General features: G+C 43.9%; 2 protein-coding genes across 2 annotated transcripts; both read right to left on the reverse strand.

Moving 5' to 3' along the window:
* Positions 1-110: 110 nt before the first annotated feature.
* On the reverse strand, positions 111-5,258 carry acat2 (acetyl-CoA acetyltransferase 2). The gene is made up of 9 exons (XM_083642535.1): positions 5,148-5,258; positions 4,133-4,267; positions 3,783-3,964; positions 3,139-3,256; positions 2,858-3,001; positions 2,637-2,759; positions 2,289-2,443; positions 1,415-1,525; positions 111-1,177 (listed from the first exon to the last, which is right to left on the reverse strand). Exons 1-9 carry the CDS (start codon positions 5,194-5,196, stop codon positions 1,007-1,009), a joined length of 1,188 nt encoding a protein of 395 aa, XP_083498661.1. The 5' UTR covers positions 5,197-5,258; the 3' UTR covers positions 111-1,006.
* A 2,891-nt stretch (positions 5,259-8,149) lies between these two features.
* wtap (WT1 associated protein) lies at positions 8,150-18,191 on the reverse strand. Its single transcript, XM_083643419.1, has 8 exons — positions 18,048-18,191; positions 17,383-17,420; positions 17,214-17,269; positions 17,049-17,107; positions 16,761-16,888; positions 12,209-12,387; positions 9,550-9,704; positions 8,150-9,389 (listed from the first exon to the last, which is right to left on the reverse strand). Exons 2-8 carry the CDS (start codon positions 17,410-17,412, stop codon positions 8,725-8,727), a joined length of 1,272 nt encoding a protein of 423 aa, XP_083499545.1. The 5' UTR covers positions 17,413-17,420; positions 18,048-18,191; the 3' UTR covers positions 8,150-8,724.
* Between the last annotated feature and the right edge of the window lie 831 nt (positions 18,192-19,022).

Below are 19,022 nucleotides of genomic sequence, written 5' to 3' on the forward strand. Positions count from 1 at the left end.
ATGTGCTGCAGGCTTTGGCGAATGAGTTTCAAATAAGTACCAGACTTTATTAGTTAGAATTCTTTATTGCTGTTACACATTAAGATTTAAAGATACATTTTCACATCGCAACGTCAATGAACAAATATTTGGTTATCTACAGGAAGCACTGGGGAATAGCAGGCTAGCATACTTAGGCACATATTTCAAGGATGTAGTCTACACTTGAGCTGAGAAGGAAGATCAATAGGTTGGACTCTTAAGTGACGATGACGTTCATGGAATGTTAAAGTATCAGATGTTAAAAATCTTTACAGCAAGTAAACTACTGAGGGCTGGGTACAATTGACCAGAAATGACTAGTCTGCTAGTTTGACTCATTCACAAAGGAAAGGTTGAGGATTTTCAGAAGACATCCTTGCCTTGTCTTGGATATTTAAAGAGATTTGTCTTTTCAGCATTACTAGTTCATATTTGAAAGAGATAAATGTTCATTTTTCATTGTAACACTAGCATTGCAAACAAATTCTAATTTTGGTAATAAGATGTCTTTGAACAAAGATTGAATAGTGACCCTGACCCATATGACTGAATTAAAAGAATCCTATACCTTTCCTTCCAGCTGTATTTATCGAGCAGTGACGCTGTCAGTAAAGACTACTTTCTCATCTGATTAGGTACCATTCAGTCTGACCTAAAATCTCCCAACCATGGATTTTAAGTAATTTGCTACACGGCAGGGACCTGAGATAAGATCAAATGTAAGTTTCACAGTGAGTAACGCAGATTAGAATGAAGAGCCAGTCTTACTGTTGGATAAGATCCAGCAAGCACATGTACTTCACTTATACCTCGAGTAGAGCCACTGGAAGAGTCGTCATGGTAACCATGGTTACCATTTTAAACCATGTCCTGCAGTTCTGTAAACAATAAGTTCCAGTGTGATCCCTTATCCCTTGAAAAAGAATATGTAAAGCCGCATCAGCTGATCACCTCACAGCCTCTCCACACACATCAGCTGATCACCTCACACCCTCTCCACACACATGGCGATGCCCATCCCTCCTCCGATGCAGAGGGAGGCCACGCCCTTGCGGCCTCCGGTCCTGTGGAGTGCGTGCAGCAGCGTCACCAGCACTCTGCAGCCAGACATACCGAGGGGATGGCCCAGAGAGATGGCCCCGCCGCTCACGTTCACCTGGAGAGGGGCAGATGAGATAAAAGCTCAGCTGCGAGGGTTACCACACCTGAAGAGTTACATTCCAGAACAAACGTATCTACCAAATGGGACATCAAACCCTACAAAATGAGAAAGAGCTTAGTGACTAAGCTGTGTTTCTCTTGCAGTTACTTTATGTATCACTAGCATAAAGGAGACTTTCCTTCAGTTCAAAACCCAATACAATATTATTCACGATGGGCAGCAGGACTTTACCTTGTCTTTGTTCAGGCCGAGCTCTTTGACTACAGCAATGGACTGGGCGGCAAACGCTTCATTGATTTCAAATAGGTCAACCTGCTCCAGCTGCCAGCCTGCTTTCTCAACCTGATACAGGGGGAAAGATGGAATATTAAAGCAGGGTAACCTTTACTGAACTGTTGCTGCATATTAAGCAGGGTTCCTACACATTTTCCATTTCAAAATTCCAGAATTTTCCAGACTTCTCAGTCAGACCATATTTAGCATCTGAGTACACAAGGGCATCACTTTGTGTTGAAAAGTGGTCCCCATTGTAAATGACTCAAGTTAAAGAAATGGTGTGCTCAACTCAGCCTTATAAAAGTCAAATAAAGAACCACCACACATTGGAATGACTTACTGAGATTTATTTAGTGAGGATCTCAGTAAGTTATTCCAGTGTGCGGTGATCAGTGATGTGACGTCATAAGATGATTTTGGTCAATAATGTCACTGATGACATCACTGATGTTAAAATGTCTGACATCATCAGTGATGTCATCAGTGATATAATTATTGACCAAAATCAACTTATGACATCACTGATGATGTCATAGGCATTGAGACATCAGTGAAATCATAGGCATTGGGACATCATCAGTGATGCGAAGTTGGGCAATTGTGCGCATGCCAATAAAGCAGGTGAGCTGCGTATATATATAGTCTCACCATTCAGCTTAAAAATACAGAGATATGATTTTAGTCACAATAGACAATAGTCTGGAAAGACAAATATTTTCCCATACATTCTTTTGCTTTTTCCAAATTTTTCCAGACCTGGAAAATACTTTAATCAAATTCCATACTTGCTTAGGAACCCTGATTAAGGCATTGCTGACTTTGTCCTCACCGCTTTCCTGATGGCTGGTATCGGTCCCGTTCCCATGATTGACGGATCAAGGCCAGCTTGAGCCCAAGATGTGATTCTGGCCATGGGCTTTATGCCTCGCCTCTCAGCCTCTGATTGGCTCATGAGGACGGTCGCCGCTGCTCCATCATTTATACCTAATGTAGAGATAAAAGCAGCTTTAAAAGATGTGTAATGTGAACAGTGCATTTAGATACCAATGCATTTAGGTGGACACTAAATACAGAAAGCAGAGCGCTTCACTGGCAGACGGCCATTCGATTAGTGAAAGAAACCTCGGCGACAACATCTCCGCGTGCGTCACAGATGACCTCGCGCCCGCTCCCCTACCTGAGGCGTTGCCGGCGGTGACCGTGCCACTGCTGTCCTTTACGAAGCAGGGCCTGAGCTTGGACATGGCGTCCATGTTGCTGCCGTGGCGAGGAAACTCGTCCACCTTCACCTCCACTGGACCTGCGGGCGCGAGGGAAAAAGGTTACATTGCAGGATTTGCACACAAAATACAAACACAGGGATAGATTAGCATTTTAAAACCTGTAAGAATGCCTTGCCTTTTCTGGACGGCACCATGACTGGGACAATCTCCCGATCAAAATGTCCTGCTTTCTGGGCAGTCTCTGCTTTGTTCTGGGACTGGACGGCGAACTGGTCCTGCTCCTCCCGACTGACGGCCCACTGCTTCGCCACATTCTCCGCTGATTAAAGACATGAAGAGTTACCACAACAATAAATGCAACTGAGGGTATCATTCTACATTACCATCTTAAAGCACTGATCACTGCACACAATGCTCCGTTATCTCTGCCATCCTTTTACGGTCTATGGTCCAGACCTGTGATGCCCATGTGGTAGCCATGGAAGGCGTCTGTCAGGCCATCAGCCACTAGAGTGTCCTGCAAGGAGGCGTCACCCATCTTCACTCCTGTCCTCATCTGCAGTGTGTGAGGAGTCTGAGGGCGTCGAATGGAAAACATACAGTTTAGACCTATTGGGAGTTCAGGCAATGTTGGCAAGGATATTCCACTCTTTACTCTGTCTTTGTACCCTACAGACAGAGATTGGTTAGCATACTACAGTAAGTCACCCATGTCTATTGCTGCCTTCAAATGCTCCTCATGAGCTCCTACTTCCAATTATTTATCAAGTTGTAAATACCAATTGTTATGCAATCATGTGATTTTGATTGGAAATAGTAATATTGCACACTGTAGTTTTTGCATATCAGACATTTGATTGATCTATTCATTTGCCAAAAGTTGAATATACAATTTTAACCAATGTTGACATATTTTCCACACTCTGCCCCCTGAATGTCACATCTCAGCTCAACTCATCAACTCAAGCATCATAGAAAATGGCACATTTCCAAGTTTGCACTGACATCAGATTTATATTGCTGACAGCACCTGAAGGCAGCGTATTCCGCTATACCCACATGCCCCTTCCCTGACAGCAAATGTGTCTGTTTTTTCTTACCCTGCTCATGCTCTCCATGCCCCCTGCCACCACCACAGAGGACTCTCCGGTCAGGATGGACTGTGCTCCCAGACACACCGCCTTCAGCCCGGAGCCGCACACCATCTGGCAGGCCCAGGCCGGGACGGGGTAGGGGATGCCCGCCCCGACACTGGCCTGGCGCGCGGGGTTCTGCCCGTGACCTGAAAGAGAACAAAGTGAAATGTGAAGGCTGAGGGAGCGGCAGACATTATTGCAACAGTGAAGTGGGATCAGGCTGATATTTTGTTCATTGCATGGATATGGGAGCACTGCCACACATGATCAGACTTTTGTGTCTGTGATTTCCTATTAGGAGCTTAAAGCTCTACCTGCTGTCAGGACGTGTCCCATGATAACCTCAGACACCTCTTCTGGCCTAAGCCCGGCCCGCATCAGAACATCCTTGATCACCACGGAACACAGGTCATGCAGAGGCACCGTGGACAGAGCGCCGGTGAAGGACCCTTTGGGGAGCAATTAGTATAAATATATTATATAATCAGGGATTTGAAGGTCAACCCAACACCATTATACTGGTGGAAGAGACTTGTATGGTGGAGACATTTTTATTCCCAGAGGAGACATGGGTGTGAAATATAAAGTCATTCAATTATGCTTTTCCAATTAAAGATGCTGTTCTCCCATAACTTACATCAGTTGCATACAGTACACAAAGTACACAGTAAGTGTACTGTTCAATGCCTTTTTCCTTTACCCCTAGCATTACATTACTGCACGTAACCCTGCAAAATGTCACTTTGTTGTGATAGCTGGCAAAAAACTATCATCATTACATATATCGATATATATGCATTACAAATAGGTGATAATGATAAATGAAAGTCATAAAGGGTCAAATAAATGTCTGTGAACTGTGATATAAGGACGTGCTCCAACATTTAGGGCTGGTTGTTATGGAAGACACACGCCCAGCTTCCTCCTGACATAATAGGAAGCCAATGGTGGAAAAGTCCTGTTCCGTGGCACTATGACAGTCAGCCAATCACTGCCTCGAAAATAATCTGGACAGGTAAGGGAGCCAATCACGGCCCCGCAAGACTCAGCGCATCTGATTGAATGATATCAACCACTTTGCCAAATTAAACAAGGTTACTAGTCCAGTATAGTGAACCCACCCCGACAAAACTCGTGTTACGATAACGTTAGAGAATCAAGTAAAATACAACTAATTATTTAATTTTATCCTCTAATCCTATACCGGTAGGTAATTTAACCAATGGCAAGCCATAGCAGAGCAAATAAGGTAAAGCAGCAGTGCTACATCTGCTGTAAACTGTTACGATGCATGTGCATTTAGGTAAGGAATAGGCTATTCTACTTTACCAATTGGGGTCCTTGCAGCAGAAACGATGACGACTGGATCAGGGTTCATTCTGAGTGGGCAGGATTCCTTGCCTAGGACTACAGCTCCTGAACCTGTGTGCTGTGCTCTGTTGTTGCTACTGCTGGCGATATTTTCTTTCGGATGATGGCGAAGGCTGGAGGCACCCTCTCTGCCTGTGATTGGCCTAGCGTCAAACGTTCATCCAATCACATTCGCTTGGCTATCCTGCGTCTCTTTCTACAGTCTGTGGTCAGACAGACAGCAGTTTCGCTTGTAAGAGTTTAAGAGAAAGTGGATTATAGCAAACTCAGATAAACATGTGAATGTTGTGTGATATGCAAAGGTTGTTGGTTCATTCCCAGCCTCAGGCAATTTCTTAAGAGGTACTCACATTATAATCTGCAGCAGTGACCCTTCTTTATCATCACCAGTAGTTTGAACACTGATAGAAATAAGCTGATGAAGGAGACTAGTCAGTCCCTGACTATAGCTCAACTCACTGGTACAAATCTCACTCTTTATGCTCGGTGTTATTGTCAGTGTGAATACAGTGTGTAGAAATCAGAAGTTCAAATCCCAACAGCTCATAGCTCAGTTGGCTGAGGGGCTGTGTCACTGTCTCTGTCTGACAGGTAGACTGTTGGTTCAATGTCATATACTGAGTCTAGCGCAGTTTTTCAAAAAGTTATTTTTAAGCCTAGCGGCAGCCAGGGAGCATGCAGCACAGACAAAACATACTTCCGATATCAGTAAAATTTCAGCTCTCTGTGGCTTTCTGTCTCATAAGCCTCAGCTCATGTCTCTGCAGGGGTCAGGGGGAGAGCAGCCCCCCCCTTGGCTCGAGGTAGAGGCAGCGGAGCGGGAATCGAGCCCACAACCTCTGGCCCCGGCATCTCTGTGTGTATTATTCCTTCACACCACCAGCTGCCCTTCACACTCACAGCTCTTCTCTTGTCTCTTCCCTCTGCCTGCTGTCACCATTCAAAACTGACTGAGGCTCGAACCCACGACCACAAAATGGCTAAGGTCTCAATATTGCCGGGCAGCAAGCCTACTCTCTGTGCCACCAAGTCAGACTGATTGAATGAGGTTTTCTCATGGCTTTAAATGACTCTTTCCTCTGGCTGTCAACATTCAAAACTGACTGAGGCTCGAACCCACAACCTCAAAAGTCATTGAGGCTCAAACCCACAAGCTCCAAAGTGCTAGACAGCAATCCAACTCTCTGAGCTAGTGGGTCATAGTAATTGCGAACTAGAAGATTAAAGTATAGTCTTTATGCATCTTAAACTATGTTTTGAAGGGACCTTTTAAGTTGAATAGTATTTGAATTATATGAATATGACATGAGTTTCTATTCGCCTTGCAAAGAACACCTTTTACTTTTATACTTGAGTACATTTCAGAGCCTGTAGCCTTTTTTCCTTTTACTTGAATAATTAAGTTGAAGTTGAAGGCCTACTTCTGCTTTACCAGTCTTTTTTTTACACAATTAACTGTACTTCTACTTAATCAGAGCAACAATGTGATTAAATTTTGAATGACAAGAAAAAATAACACGTCTGTGCAATAGGCTAAGTAGGCCTAAATAACTCAGATATAGGGTCTGCAATTGTAAGGTTCCATATAATGAAGTATCTCATGCTTGTTGATTTAATGATTGTTTTGCACCTGCTGCTCACGTTTGAGATACTTCTGGCTCGTCTGGAAAGAAGGTGGGAGCAGCCGAGTACAGTCAGCCAATCAGAGGCAGAGGGGCGGGTCATGCCTTCGCCATCATGGGAACAAAAATATCGCCTACTGCCTAGTGACCAAAGAACTTTTATGGAAAGAAATGACAGCTCCATATTGCCCCATTGCAACATCAGCGCCCAGCAGCCTCCGCCATTTTTTATTTTTGGAAGCGTGACAGCGCCAAAAGAACCTCGCACAGGCTCGCAGTGGTCAGCTGCGGTAGCGCGGGCCCCTATAATCAGCCTCTCTAAACAGTAACTCAACGGGAGAACACTCTAAATTTCGTGGATTCACATCTTTTCTGGGCGTACTGCAAATCTTGATTGAAGTGGTGTAGTGCAGGGATGTAAAACAACAACCATATTGTGGAAACTAAGCAAAAGATTTCGTTTTCTTTGTTTATTTTTTTCAAGATAAATAGCTAATGCGGCTGTCGTCCACTCCGTCAGAAGTGTGTTGCCGTGGTTTTAACCTCGGGTCCTTTGCATTTACTATTTATCTTGAAAAAACTAAAAGAAAAAAAAGAAAAATTTTGCTTAGTTTCCACTATATGGTTGTTGTTTTACATCCCTGCACTACACCACTTCAATCAAGATTTACATTACGCCCAGAAAAGATGTGAATCCACGAAATTTAGTGTTCTCCCGTTGAGTTACTGTTTAGAGAGGCTGATTATAGGGGCCCGCGCTACCGCAGCTGACCACTGCGAGGCGCATTCTGTTTCCAAAAATGGCCGGAGTGTCGTCTCTTTCCTTCCATGCTCTTTGTAGTGACTGTCTGCTGTCGAATGCTGCTGTCAGATAACATACAACTATTGGTGGGTGAAAGGCACCAGAGCGCCACCAAGTGTTCTGGAGGATAAATGTACATTCATGAAAATAACACTGGACTGCAAAAACCAAAGACCCTGATATAGTACTGTACATAATTAGACCAATTAATACAATTTTATCCCAAGGAACCTATCTGTATATAGGTAATTATGATTATTAATTCTCTATATTGTTGGTTGTGACAAGAGCACCAAAAACAGACAAAAACTCATTCTTACATTCTTTCATGTGTGGAATTAGATTTTTTTCAAGGATCTCCTGGACCTCACGTCATCCCCAGAAGTGACTTTGGTAGCCAGTGGAATAAACTAAAAAAAAGGTGTTTAGATGCTTACTTCTCAGCTAAGCCAATGAATGTGCTTTCACACTCCAAGTCATCTAGTTTTCTGTGCCATTTCCTCCATAGGGCACTCAAGCAACAGGGTTTCACACTATAATATTAAAAGTCTTTATTGGTATTTGGTCAGTACATGAAAAGGATTGAAGTCATAACACGAACAAGGTACATCGCATATAAACTACACACAATTCAAAGTCTTTTGAACAGAATTTTGTTTTTGTCAATGAAAAATTAAAAGTTGCATTAAAAAAAACAGGCCAACATCTAAAAAAAAGAGACCTTGAATATTGCAAAGCTACGGTGATTCAGTGAACTGTGATTTACTGACTTTTATTGACAATGAGTTACAACAGCAGATGCCTGATGATTTCAGTGTCATGAGCTCAAACAAAAACAGCATAGACCTGTTCAAATAAACAGCAGAAAGAAAATGACTAGTTTTAATCATACATCCACTCAACTCAAATCTACCAACATTAACCCTTTCACATAATATCCCTGTTTAGCAACACAAACGTGGCAGAGGCATCACAACAGGCAAGGGAGAGGGCTGAAAAGAAAACTTCCTGGACAGCAGTGCTGTGTTACAGACTATGCATTTTGTAGCCTTGTTTGCGTGTTGTATAAAAAGAAAAAAAGAAGAAGACAATACACGTCTTACAAAGTACATTACAAAACTACGCTGTCGCTCGTGTTGGAGTCCAGGCCGTTTTGAGAATGCCGTGACCCTGCAGTCCTGGTGGCCTTGGTCACCGGGGTGGCCTTGTCCTCGTGGGGGTCGGTGTTGGAGTCTGTGTCGTTGGAGTGCTGAGTCAGGGATGTCTCGCTGCCCGTCGGAGAGTCCACGCTCTCGTACCCTGCACTCAGATGGCTCCCGAACCCCCCCGCTCCTCCCATGCTCGCGGCGCCGGTCTGACTCCCCGACGCCTCCTCCGAGTGGTTGGAGAGTTTGGTCTCAGCCTCGCCCGGGCTGGAGACCATGGGGGACATGGGGAAGTCTTCCTCGGTGCTGCTCACCTCACGGTACAGGCTGGGGGTGGTGGTCTCGCTCCTCTGGGACGAGTTGCCGTTGCTTGGTCCGTTGGAGACCCGCCCGTAGTCTTTGCCCAGCGGTTCGGAGGGTGCGGTCGCCTGCTCGGGCTGGGCGGAGGGGTCGGCCGACGAGCCGGACGCAGCGGGGGAAGTCCTGCTGGGCCCCGCGCCGGCCAAAGCCCCTTGGGTTTGGGTTTGGCTGATCTGCTGTCGAGAATCTTTCAGCTGCTGCTGCAGGACGAGAATGGTGCTCTGCATCCCCTCGACCTCCTCATCGAGCTGGATGATGAAGTCATTCAACTCTGGGGATGAAGGAGATTAGAGAGAAGGAACAAAGTCAGAAGTCAGGGAGACAAGAGAGGCCAGACGACAGGCGGACGTGTCACTTATGGCTACTGTGGAAAGAGGAACACAAGTCAAGATGGTCAGGCTGGGAGATGTGGATGGAGGTGGTGTTCTCACCGTCTTGGCTACTCTTGAGCTCCTCGCTGTACTTCTTCTGCAGGGCCAACTCCGCCTCCAGCTGGGCGATGCGTCCCTGGGATAGCTGCCTACCCAACTCCTGGTTTTCCTGAATCAGCATTCGACACTTGGCCATCAGCTTCTTCCCCGTTTGGCTGTAAGGGAGACAAGTCTCACATCACATAGTGAACCAGGAGACAAACACATCCATAGGCAAATGAACGGATACCATTCATGTGCCCCAAGTGTCAACAGGGCTCTTCAAACTGCCCATCTATGAATGACTCTAGTTATCAGATCAGTCGGTTGCATCAGGTTTTTCATTTGATCCATCAAGACTCCAAGGAAACAGAATTTCAGAAATTTAAAATGAATCCACCAACACAAATCTCTATTCTTTGTGCAATTAACAGATCCAAGTGTCCTTACAATTGGAGGTTCAAATTACAAACTGACCTGTTTTGTTTTCCTTCTTAAACTAAAACAGTCCGATCAAAGGTTTCAAGTATTATGATTAACCAATTTTCCAACAAATCTAAGCTATTTACGATGACTGGCATCCTAAACAAGTTACCACATTTCCATGGAACTCAAGCACCCAGTATTACAATGTAACTCAATTCACCATCTTACATTTTAAAGGACAGTGAGCATTCTAAAAAAAACAGCATTTTGTAGTAAATCTGTCACCACAAAATTCTAAAACTCAAACGCACTGCCTAGAACACTGCATGGCAAGAGATTAACACACCAAATAGAAGCAGAAGCGTAATAATGGAAACATTAGCTGCAACTAAAGCTGCAATTTAAATATCAACCCTGAACCACCAACATCCAAAAAGATGTGCTTGCAAAACCTAGAGCTGTGGTTTTGTATAGTATTCACCTTCAACATATCAGACCAAGTGTTTCAACAGTTCGAACAGATACGGGGGTTAAGCGGGTGCTAGCTCACCTTTACAGGCCAATTAATGTAACCATAGTCCAGCACATCTATTCATTTTACATTTGAATGTAAAATCATCAATCAAGAAGTAAGCCAAATTTGCAGACCAGGCTATGAAATAAGAGGCTTATGTTATAAAAATGATTTGAAACAATATCACACTGCACACTATTTAAAGCCTATGGCACTGCTGGCCAGATGACATTGGAAATATTAGCAACAATGGCAAATTAATCAGCAGGGGTACCCTATAAAAGCAGAAGCATTCATTAACTTCATAGGGTTCTTTCAAACTAGTTCAGAAAACTCATCAGAAACCATGTCTGTCACTCTCTCTTACTCAATTCACGCACGCAATTTTGCAATTACCCATCGCAGATTACAGTTACTTGATCTTAATTTGTGGTTATCTTAACCATTAGTCAATTACTCTAAGGTGCTGGTGGGGGGAAAAAAAGAGCATCAGAAGGCTGTACACTGCCAGCTCAAATCTGATTAGCTCACCTATGTGACAGAGATTTGAGTAGGTTTGTTGCTAAACTGATTCCATAAAGTTTTCATTGTAAACACAGTAGCCGAAACAAAGACAATCTCTTTGTCACACAGGTGAGAAAGAAAAATCAAACAAGCCACTGGTGTAAAAAGCTGGGGAGAGGGATTGTGAGGTCAATGACAAAAAGACACAGAAATACAATTAAAACATTTTCATAAACTTGTAACATTACTACTTACTAGTTTAAGACATTTGCATTCACAACTTTAAAACAGCCCTTAATGCACCTACAGCAGTGTGTTCCAATATTTATCTGGAGAATTAAGCTCCAAGCTTAATTCATCATCAAGCCTTGAAGGGTATTCTGAAAGGGTGTAAAACGGCCTTGAGGCCAGTCACACACTGCAGTAGGGACTTCAGAGAAATAAGAGAAAAGAATCAAAAAGAAACAAGTCACAAAGTAAAACATGTAAGTACACTCTACCGTGCATGGGCCCATGTTCAAAGACACAGGCGACTGGACCCTCTGGCTCCGCCCACAGTCTTATGTCATTCTAGCGGATCCTCCCCCCAAAGTCTTACTTTTTACTCCTAGAACTTCCCCGTGTTATTGCACTGCACTCTAGGCTCTGTCCACAAAGTCTTTAAGTTTCTCAGGCAGACTAACAGGTATGCGTGTGGCGTAATCCACAGTTAAATGTCTTTTTTTTTATAAGTATGGGGATAGTCTTTAAAATGTTCAATTGCTGACTTAGGCTAGGGATGCTCCCTGCTTGGGCAGCTTGCCCAAGACTGACTCAATCTCCACCATAAAGCCACTATTTAATATGTCAACTGTCTGTTTTGGGCCGAGGGGGGGCGGACAGGGCATCTCCGTGCCGGGAAGTGAGTGACCACCTCTTCAGGAACAGTCCCGACTCCTTCAGGCCCTCGGACGGTGAGGGGATACGAGGGGACAGAGCTGAAACACAAGTGTCACCTGACCATACTGTCTTTTCACTTTAGATTATATATGTAGCTGGCATGGTGCAAGAGTACAAAAACATGGCACTTTTGTTTTGCGGTGTTTGGCTCTGTGTAAAGTCTGAGTCTCGTGGTGAGCACAGCCTTTTGTCAGCCTTCCCCCCCACCATTGTTCCTGCATGCCTGCAGTGAGAGTGGGAGCGGGGGGCGTGAGGAAGTCTTGCCTTTTTGGGGGGAGTTATTTTGATTGTCTTTACCTATCAGGTGTAAATTTCCAGGCACTCAGTTCATTTTGGGCCTGCTCCAGTTTGTCTTTAGTCTGTTCCAGTTCAGCCTTCATTTTGAGGAAAAACAAGTTGATGGCCGGGTCCACCATGGATGATCGCAACTGGGCCGCACTGGGCTGCTGGACTTGCTTGAGGTACTGGATCTGGGTCTGCAGGACAAAACAGACAGGTGTCAGTGAACGGTACGGTGTAGTACTTCTCTCCCGAAAGGTTACGCGGGGGAAACTGCCAATTGTAACTGGTACCAGAGCATTAGGGCTAGGTATTAGCCTATTTCACATCCCACCCCAATCAGCCATTTTGTGTCTAAAAGGCAGGAAGTAAAACAAGCAAAGAAGATCATGCTTGCTGTTCCTCTGCTGCAGGGACAGTTGGTCCAATCCCAGCACTCTAATGTCTTGCTTGCACCCGTGTTACTTTTTTGTTACTGATTTTGGTTGAATGTGGTGTATTGGCAAGGACCTTACGATGCAATATGCATCACAATACATGGGTCACACTATGATTTTATCACGATACATTACCATAGGATATATATTGCGATATATTGAAATACTCTACATTTACTGAAAAATTAAAAATAGAGCTGAAAATACAACTTGCTGTAGGTTAGATTCTCTGCCCGAGCCCGGCCGACCCCGCGGGCAGAAATTTCCCTTCTATTCCCCGCGCGAATAACCGGCACAGAGATTTGCAAAAAATTGTTTTAATGAGTTGTTGTTGAAGCTTGCACACCACGGTGGAACATTCGTGTGGAGTTTTATTTTTCCGGATGGACCTTGACATCTGCGGATTTCCGCCTGAGGAAAATACGTTTGACCAATGAAATCCTTTGTTTACAGCTGATGTCATCTCAATCCGCAGCGCATTCCGCACTGGTTCTGTGTGAAACGGCCTTTATATTAAGAAGATTTCGGGCCGGGCCCATAAATGTAGACAATGGACCGGGCTCCGACAGAACAGACTCTGGCTTGTTTTTTGGGCCCGATCTAAGCTCTACTGTGTACCACCCAGGTAGCGTAATAATGTACATAACATTATATGGATAACTCAGTGGACAAATTGAGTCAAAACTATTGAATTAAAAAATTTCATTACAATTTATTAGAATGGTATTTGCAAATTTTAAAGTATTATTGTGTCACTGAACACACGGCTGTGCAAAAAAGTTATACTGGGATATTTTTCTGAAATATCAATACAGTATTGCTGAAAAAATATTGCGATATACTGCCATATCGATTTTATTGCACATCCCTACGTCTATTAATTTGATCGATCTCATAAATCAGCAATTTTCCCACAATCCAGCCCAGTAAAATATTCAGTTCCCAATTACTAGCTGTATTATTAAGGTCTTAGGATAAGATTTCTAATCCCGAGTCTCAGCACAGCAATTTCGCCCACACCTGGTGACTGCTAGACTTGGAATCAAACTATTTTTGACTATTGTCGCTCTTGTGAACTGTGTGCTCATTCAGATTTGTATAGTAACTACCGTAAATTCCGGACTATAAGGCGCACCGGTGTATAAGCCGCACCTGCAAAGTTGACTGTTTTTTACATATATAAGCCGCACCGGACTATAAGCCGCGGGTGTTTTAATGGTATTTTATTTTTATTTATTTTTATTGTGTTTTAATGTTTAATTACCATATGTAAGGGTTCATGCACAGAGGGATTGTCGGGAAAGAGATGGCTGTTTGAGGAAGCTCCCATTTATTAACATTTCAACAAAACAACATAACACAACACCACCTGTGTTGTTTTTTACAGTGCACACAGTGTCCGCGGTGTGGTGAAAAGAGGGCAAGAGAGGAAATTAAAACAGAAGTGGATTTATAGTTAGAAAGAGTGCTAAAAAAAGAGAGATTTTATTTTTATTTTTTGGAAAAAATCCATAGATAAGCCGCACCGTTATATAAGCCGCAGGGGCCAAAAAAGGCCAAAAAACGGGAAAAAAGCCGTGGCTTATAGTCCGGAATTTACATAGATTTTATTTTTGGCTCAATTTAATATCAAATTATTTGGCTGCATACTAATTACGCATAGCTGTTAGAGAGAGAGTTAGGGCAGATTGCGCCTTTGAACTAGGCTTATGTTTTAATATAATCTAATGCTGTTGTGGGATACGAGTCCCTTTTCTGACGACGCCAGGTGAAACATTTGCATTGGAGGAAGACCAGGCGAATTCAAAACAAACAAAAACTCACCTTTCAAAGTCACAGTCGTGATGACTGGTCACATTTCCACAGAACTGATTTGACTACATTTACATAAAAGGCTGCAGGGTGCAGCTCACATGCCTCAAAACACAAAGGCCACAGCTCACATTTAATTCAGTCTGAGATGGCCTAACCTTCATGTTACTCATCTACAGACTGATGCAAAGTCATGGATAGTGAAAAGGTGACAGATACCAGGGCAGACACAAAATCATTCACTTAAGTGCCCTATTTCGGCATGAAAAATATGGCTCGTCACTTAAAAGGGGACTAGTTTGCATCCCTGCATCTACAGCTGTATAACGAAACGTGCACACAAGAGTTTAGAAGTTAAAATGACAAAGTGTGCCGCCCCCAGGGCTTCAAGTTAAACCTTTTTCCAACTTCCACCTGGTAGAGTGTGTTGTGCTGACCTTAGCTGCACCATAGCAACACTGGCATTTTCTGGCATAAAGCCACTGGCTGATCCACTGAGCTGTCAATGTGATAAGAGTAGAGGAAGCCATGCTCCACAAGCTTTACCTTTAGCACGCTGTTCATGGCGCTGAATGTCTAAGTATAGAGCAAGGCCGCAACTTATACAATGTGATGTATCAAGTGATACCGGTAATAGTGCAGTTAGTATAATACATTATTCATAATATGCAAGAGGAATGAACTAAATGTATACCAGCGTGTCAGTAGGAATGAGAGCACTGCTCCTCACACACTAAAGGCTGATTTATGGTAGGGCGGCTTAACACCTTTGATAAGTGTCACTCAACAGAAAATAAAGAGCTGTGCAACATTTGTAATTTATGTTTTTAGGCAACGGGTTTCAGTCGTCTCCATGGTAACCAGATGAAGGGAAAGACGCCTGGCCCGCGGCCCGGTCGCGAGACAGAGATGAGAGAGCAGAGACAGAAGGCTGGAGGCGGAGCTTAACACATGCGGTACCCGCTGGCCGCCGCAGGAAATGGGGAGATGATTGGTGGGAAAGCGGAGGGGTGAATGTGTGCTTCACCCCTACTTCAGTTCAGTCCCACTTTGATATTTGTTCTTGAACTGTTGACAACATGAGGAGGTGGTACGGGTCAATACGGTGACCCCAAAGGCATCGGGGAAATTGATATACTGAATAGGAACGAGCCCTTTCTTACAGACCAAACTATGAATAAGGACGTTGTGTGAAAACTACAATCTCCATGGCGACTTAAGTTTGGCGCAAAGTGACTGTGCCCAATCATCACATTGTGTGACAAAATATGGTGTCCGTGATATAACAAAATCAAAGTGTCTAGACTTTTTTCTGTTGAAAATACATCATTTGTGTGGAGCGACACTTATCAAAGGTGTCGAGCGCACTACCATAAATCAGCCTTAAGTGGTGCTCCTCACAATATGACTCAGTGCTCATGTTTCAGCTGTCACATATACATATCGTCGTCGCTGTCGGGCCAGCACCTCGAATATCTATTTTTCTCATGTTTTTTTTATTTTTTGTCATGAATCAATGCCACTGGTCACCCTTCATGTTTCTGTGTGGGTTTTACTAAATGCAACCAATGGAAAAGCATTAAAACGATCTTGCGAGTAATTCTCGTAACGCCATTCGCCCTCAATCTGTCAATCAAACCTCGAAATTCCTTCCCAACCTCCGTCTGTATTCCCCCCCATGCAGGACACTATACCTGGAAAAGACACACGGGCAGACGCGCTGAGTATTTCTGTTATAGTTTTGTTTAACCCTGGCTTCCTCTGATGTAAATAGATCAATAAAATGTTTTCGAGTTATCCCTAGGCTGCAAACTTGTTTAAACATGCAAATCGGAGTGGTTTCTGATGAGAATAAAGTAACATTAACGTTATGTCAGCCTCTTCTCATCCCCATGACAGAGCCTCTCTCTGGGCCATGGAAGTGTGGGAACTCGCTACACGGCTGCGCGCACCCCTGCGGCTGGAGCTTTGCAGCTCGTGCATGTGCGCTCCAGAGGGGAGGCGGGCCATACACGGCTGCCTGCCTGGGAGAGAGTGCTTCCAAGTCGGACTGAGTGATAACATAAACAACATAATTTGAGCTTATCAATAATGTAATGACACATCCAGCGGGAAACTGACTATAATTAAGACACGTGCCAACTTTTCCGACATGGTGTTCAGTATTTTAAGAGCACAGTTTTTTTTAACTCCCTGAAAAGTTGCTATTTTGGAGATTCGAGTTTTCGGCCGACAGCGACGTTTTTTTGTTTACCTTTTGAGGTAAATAACAAGTTTACCCAAAATGAAAACAGGAACTTCATGGCGGAATAGATACATACTGTGCACTCTTGCATTTCCTGCTCCTTGGTGGCGAGTCGCATGACCAAGATGTTCTCCCTGCGCGCAGACTCCTGCTGCTGCTGCTTCAGCTTCTCCTCCGACTCCTTCAGGCCTGTCACATCATTCGCTAAGATGAAGAAGAGAGGAACAAACACACATGCATCACCAGAAAAATTTGCAGAGCAGCAAGATACTAACCTCTATGCCCACAATATTATTATTATATTATTGCTGTCAGACAGAATACTGCATTGGGTAAGCAATTATACAATGGTAGTTGCACTTACAATTTAGGTCTGCATATTTCGCCTCCAGGACCTGGACGTAAGCTTCATGTTGTTTCCACCTAAGAGGAGAGGAGAATTTCTAAACATTAAATTGCCCAACCCAAAAGGAGCAAGTTTCCCCAACATGGTCCTCATCTCAACTCCAACTGTGGAAATGTTACCTACCTGACACAAAGCTCCTCTCTGGTCAGGGTCTTCATGTCAGATTCACTGAGGCGAGCCTGTGGGGGGAAAACAGCCAATAAATTGCCAGGTAAACAAGCCTCATCCCACTGCGCCAACACGCTAGACGTCTGGACACTGGACTAATATACAGGCCGAAACACACACTCACCTTCTTGGGAAGAGGCTCCTCGTTGGTCATTCTGAAGTCTGAAATGAAACAAAGATAAATCTCTCATTAGTACCAGCTGGCTGATTATGTGCTAGCGTAAAAACGAATTGCAGCATCTTGTGGTTTAACGCTAACGTTAGCTACTGGGTGGGAAGCGTCCACACGCAGTAAACCGTGAAAAGAATGACCTGCTAACGTTACAGAGCTAACGTTAAAATGGTTTAAAGTTGTGTTGTGGCTGCGGGTTTAAAGAAATTGCGTTAATACGTTAGCTAAAAGCTGTGCACTGACCAAGTTACAAAGCCGACCAAATAGTTCCCGTTATATAGCCTCCTACAAGCTGCCGTGCCTATAACGTGAGCTAGTGTGGCTTGCAGCAGTAGTTGATGACTAGAGAGGGAAAATGCCCTTGCTAGCCAACGTGAGCTAACATCAACCCTCGGCCTCTAATAATAACATGTAGCACCAGTTATCAAAATTAATTTGGGCTATAAAGTCAATTGTTGATTTCAGAGTTCAGCCAAGCAGCATGCGATTCTTGGCTGTTTCGGCTTCTTGTTATCACAAAATGGCGCTGAAGGAAAAGACTGCCTCCCTGCGCTCCTTTTCCTCAATCTAGCGGGCTCCTGTGTTGCAGATCATTTAGCCATCCTCACAGCACTTACCCGACCCGTTTCTTTCACAATTTGGAAACTCTGCTTCGATAATCCGTATTCACACGCGAAATTGTAACTAGTTTACAGTTTGCTGGGTAACTAAATTCCGCTGTGTCGCTTCGGTACAGTCGCCATCATCTTCATCAGCGAAGGAAGAAGAGATGGCAGCAACAACCCCCAAAGCGCCTGTGCTCGCCTTGCTGCAGAACACAGCCAGAGAGGGCTAAGAAGTAGAGATCTGTCACTCTGATGCTATTTCTGGATACCGCAAACGTCAGTGCGAGGTACGGCGGGGGAAAATGCACACTGATGCCGATATCTTGTGTTAAAACATATAATGTTAATAATGACGAGATTACACTCTAACGGAATTTATTGTTAAAGGGATACTCCACTTTTTTGGAAGTTTAGCTCATTTTATTTGCCACATAACCAAGATACACCATGCCTTACCGGCACTGTCCACTCAGTTTACAGTGAGCTACAGTCGTGAAGTTATCGTGCATTCCTTTATAACTGGGAACTGGTAATCTTACGTTTCAAAGTTCATGAGCTGGGACGGTGACGTCTCTAGAGCTGGTATTTCCTATTCCAAACTCGTAGGAGTCTCAGCAGCCCCGACCTAAAAAATCCAAGATGGCTGCTCCGCGCAACAACAGTAGTTATCGTGCGTTCCTTTATCGCAAAAGAACTGGGATGTGGAGGCTAAAATGACGTCACATCCGTTTAGTTAGCATTCCATTTGCAGAAAAGTTGAGCTGGGAAGTTTACTGTTCACTGGTCAGATCCACTCGCTAGCCAGGCTAGCCATTGTTAGCAATAACAGTTGATAACAAGGCATTTCGTGGCATTTTACGCATACAAACACTGCAGCCTCATGTCCACACAGATAGAAGTAGGCCGTGCTGTGTGTACAGCTGATTTAATGAGACACAAACAAGACAGAAGTGCTAAATAGCATTTATACGATTATAACTACTGTTG

This window comes from Poromitra crassiceps, assembly GCF_964638095.1.
Source record: "Poromitra crassiceps genome assembly, chromosome: 9".
NCBI lineage: Eukaryota > Metazoa > Chordata > Actinopteri > Beryciformes > Melamphaidae > Poromitra > Poromitra crassiceps.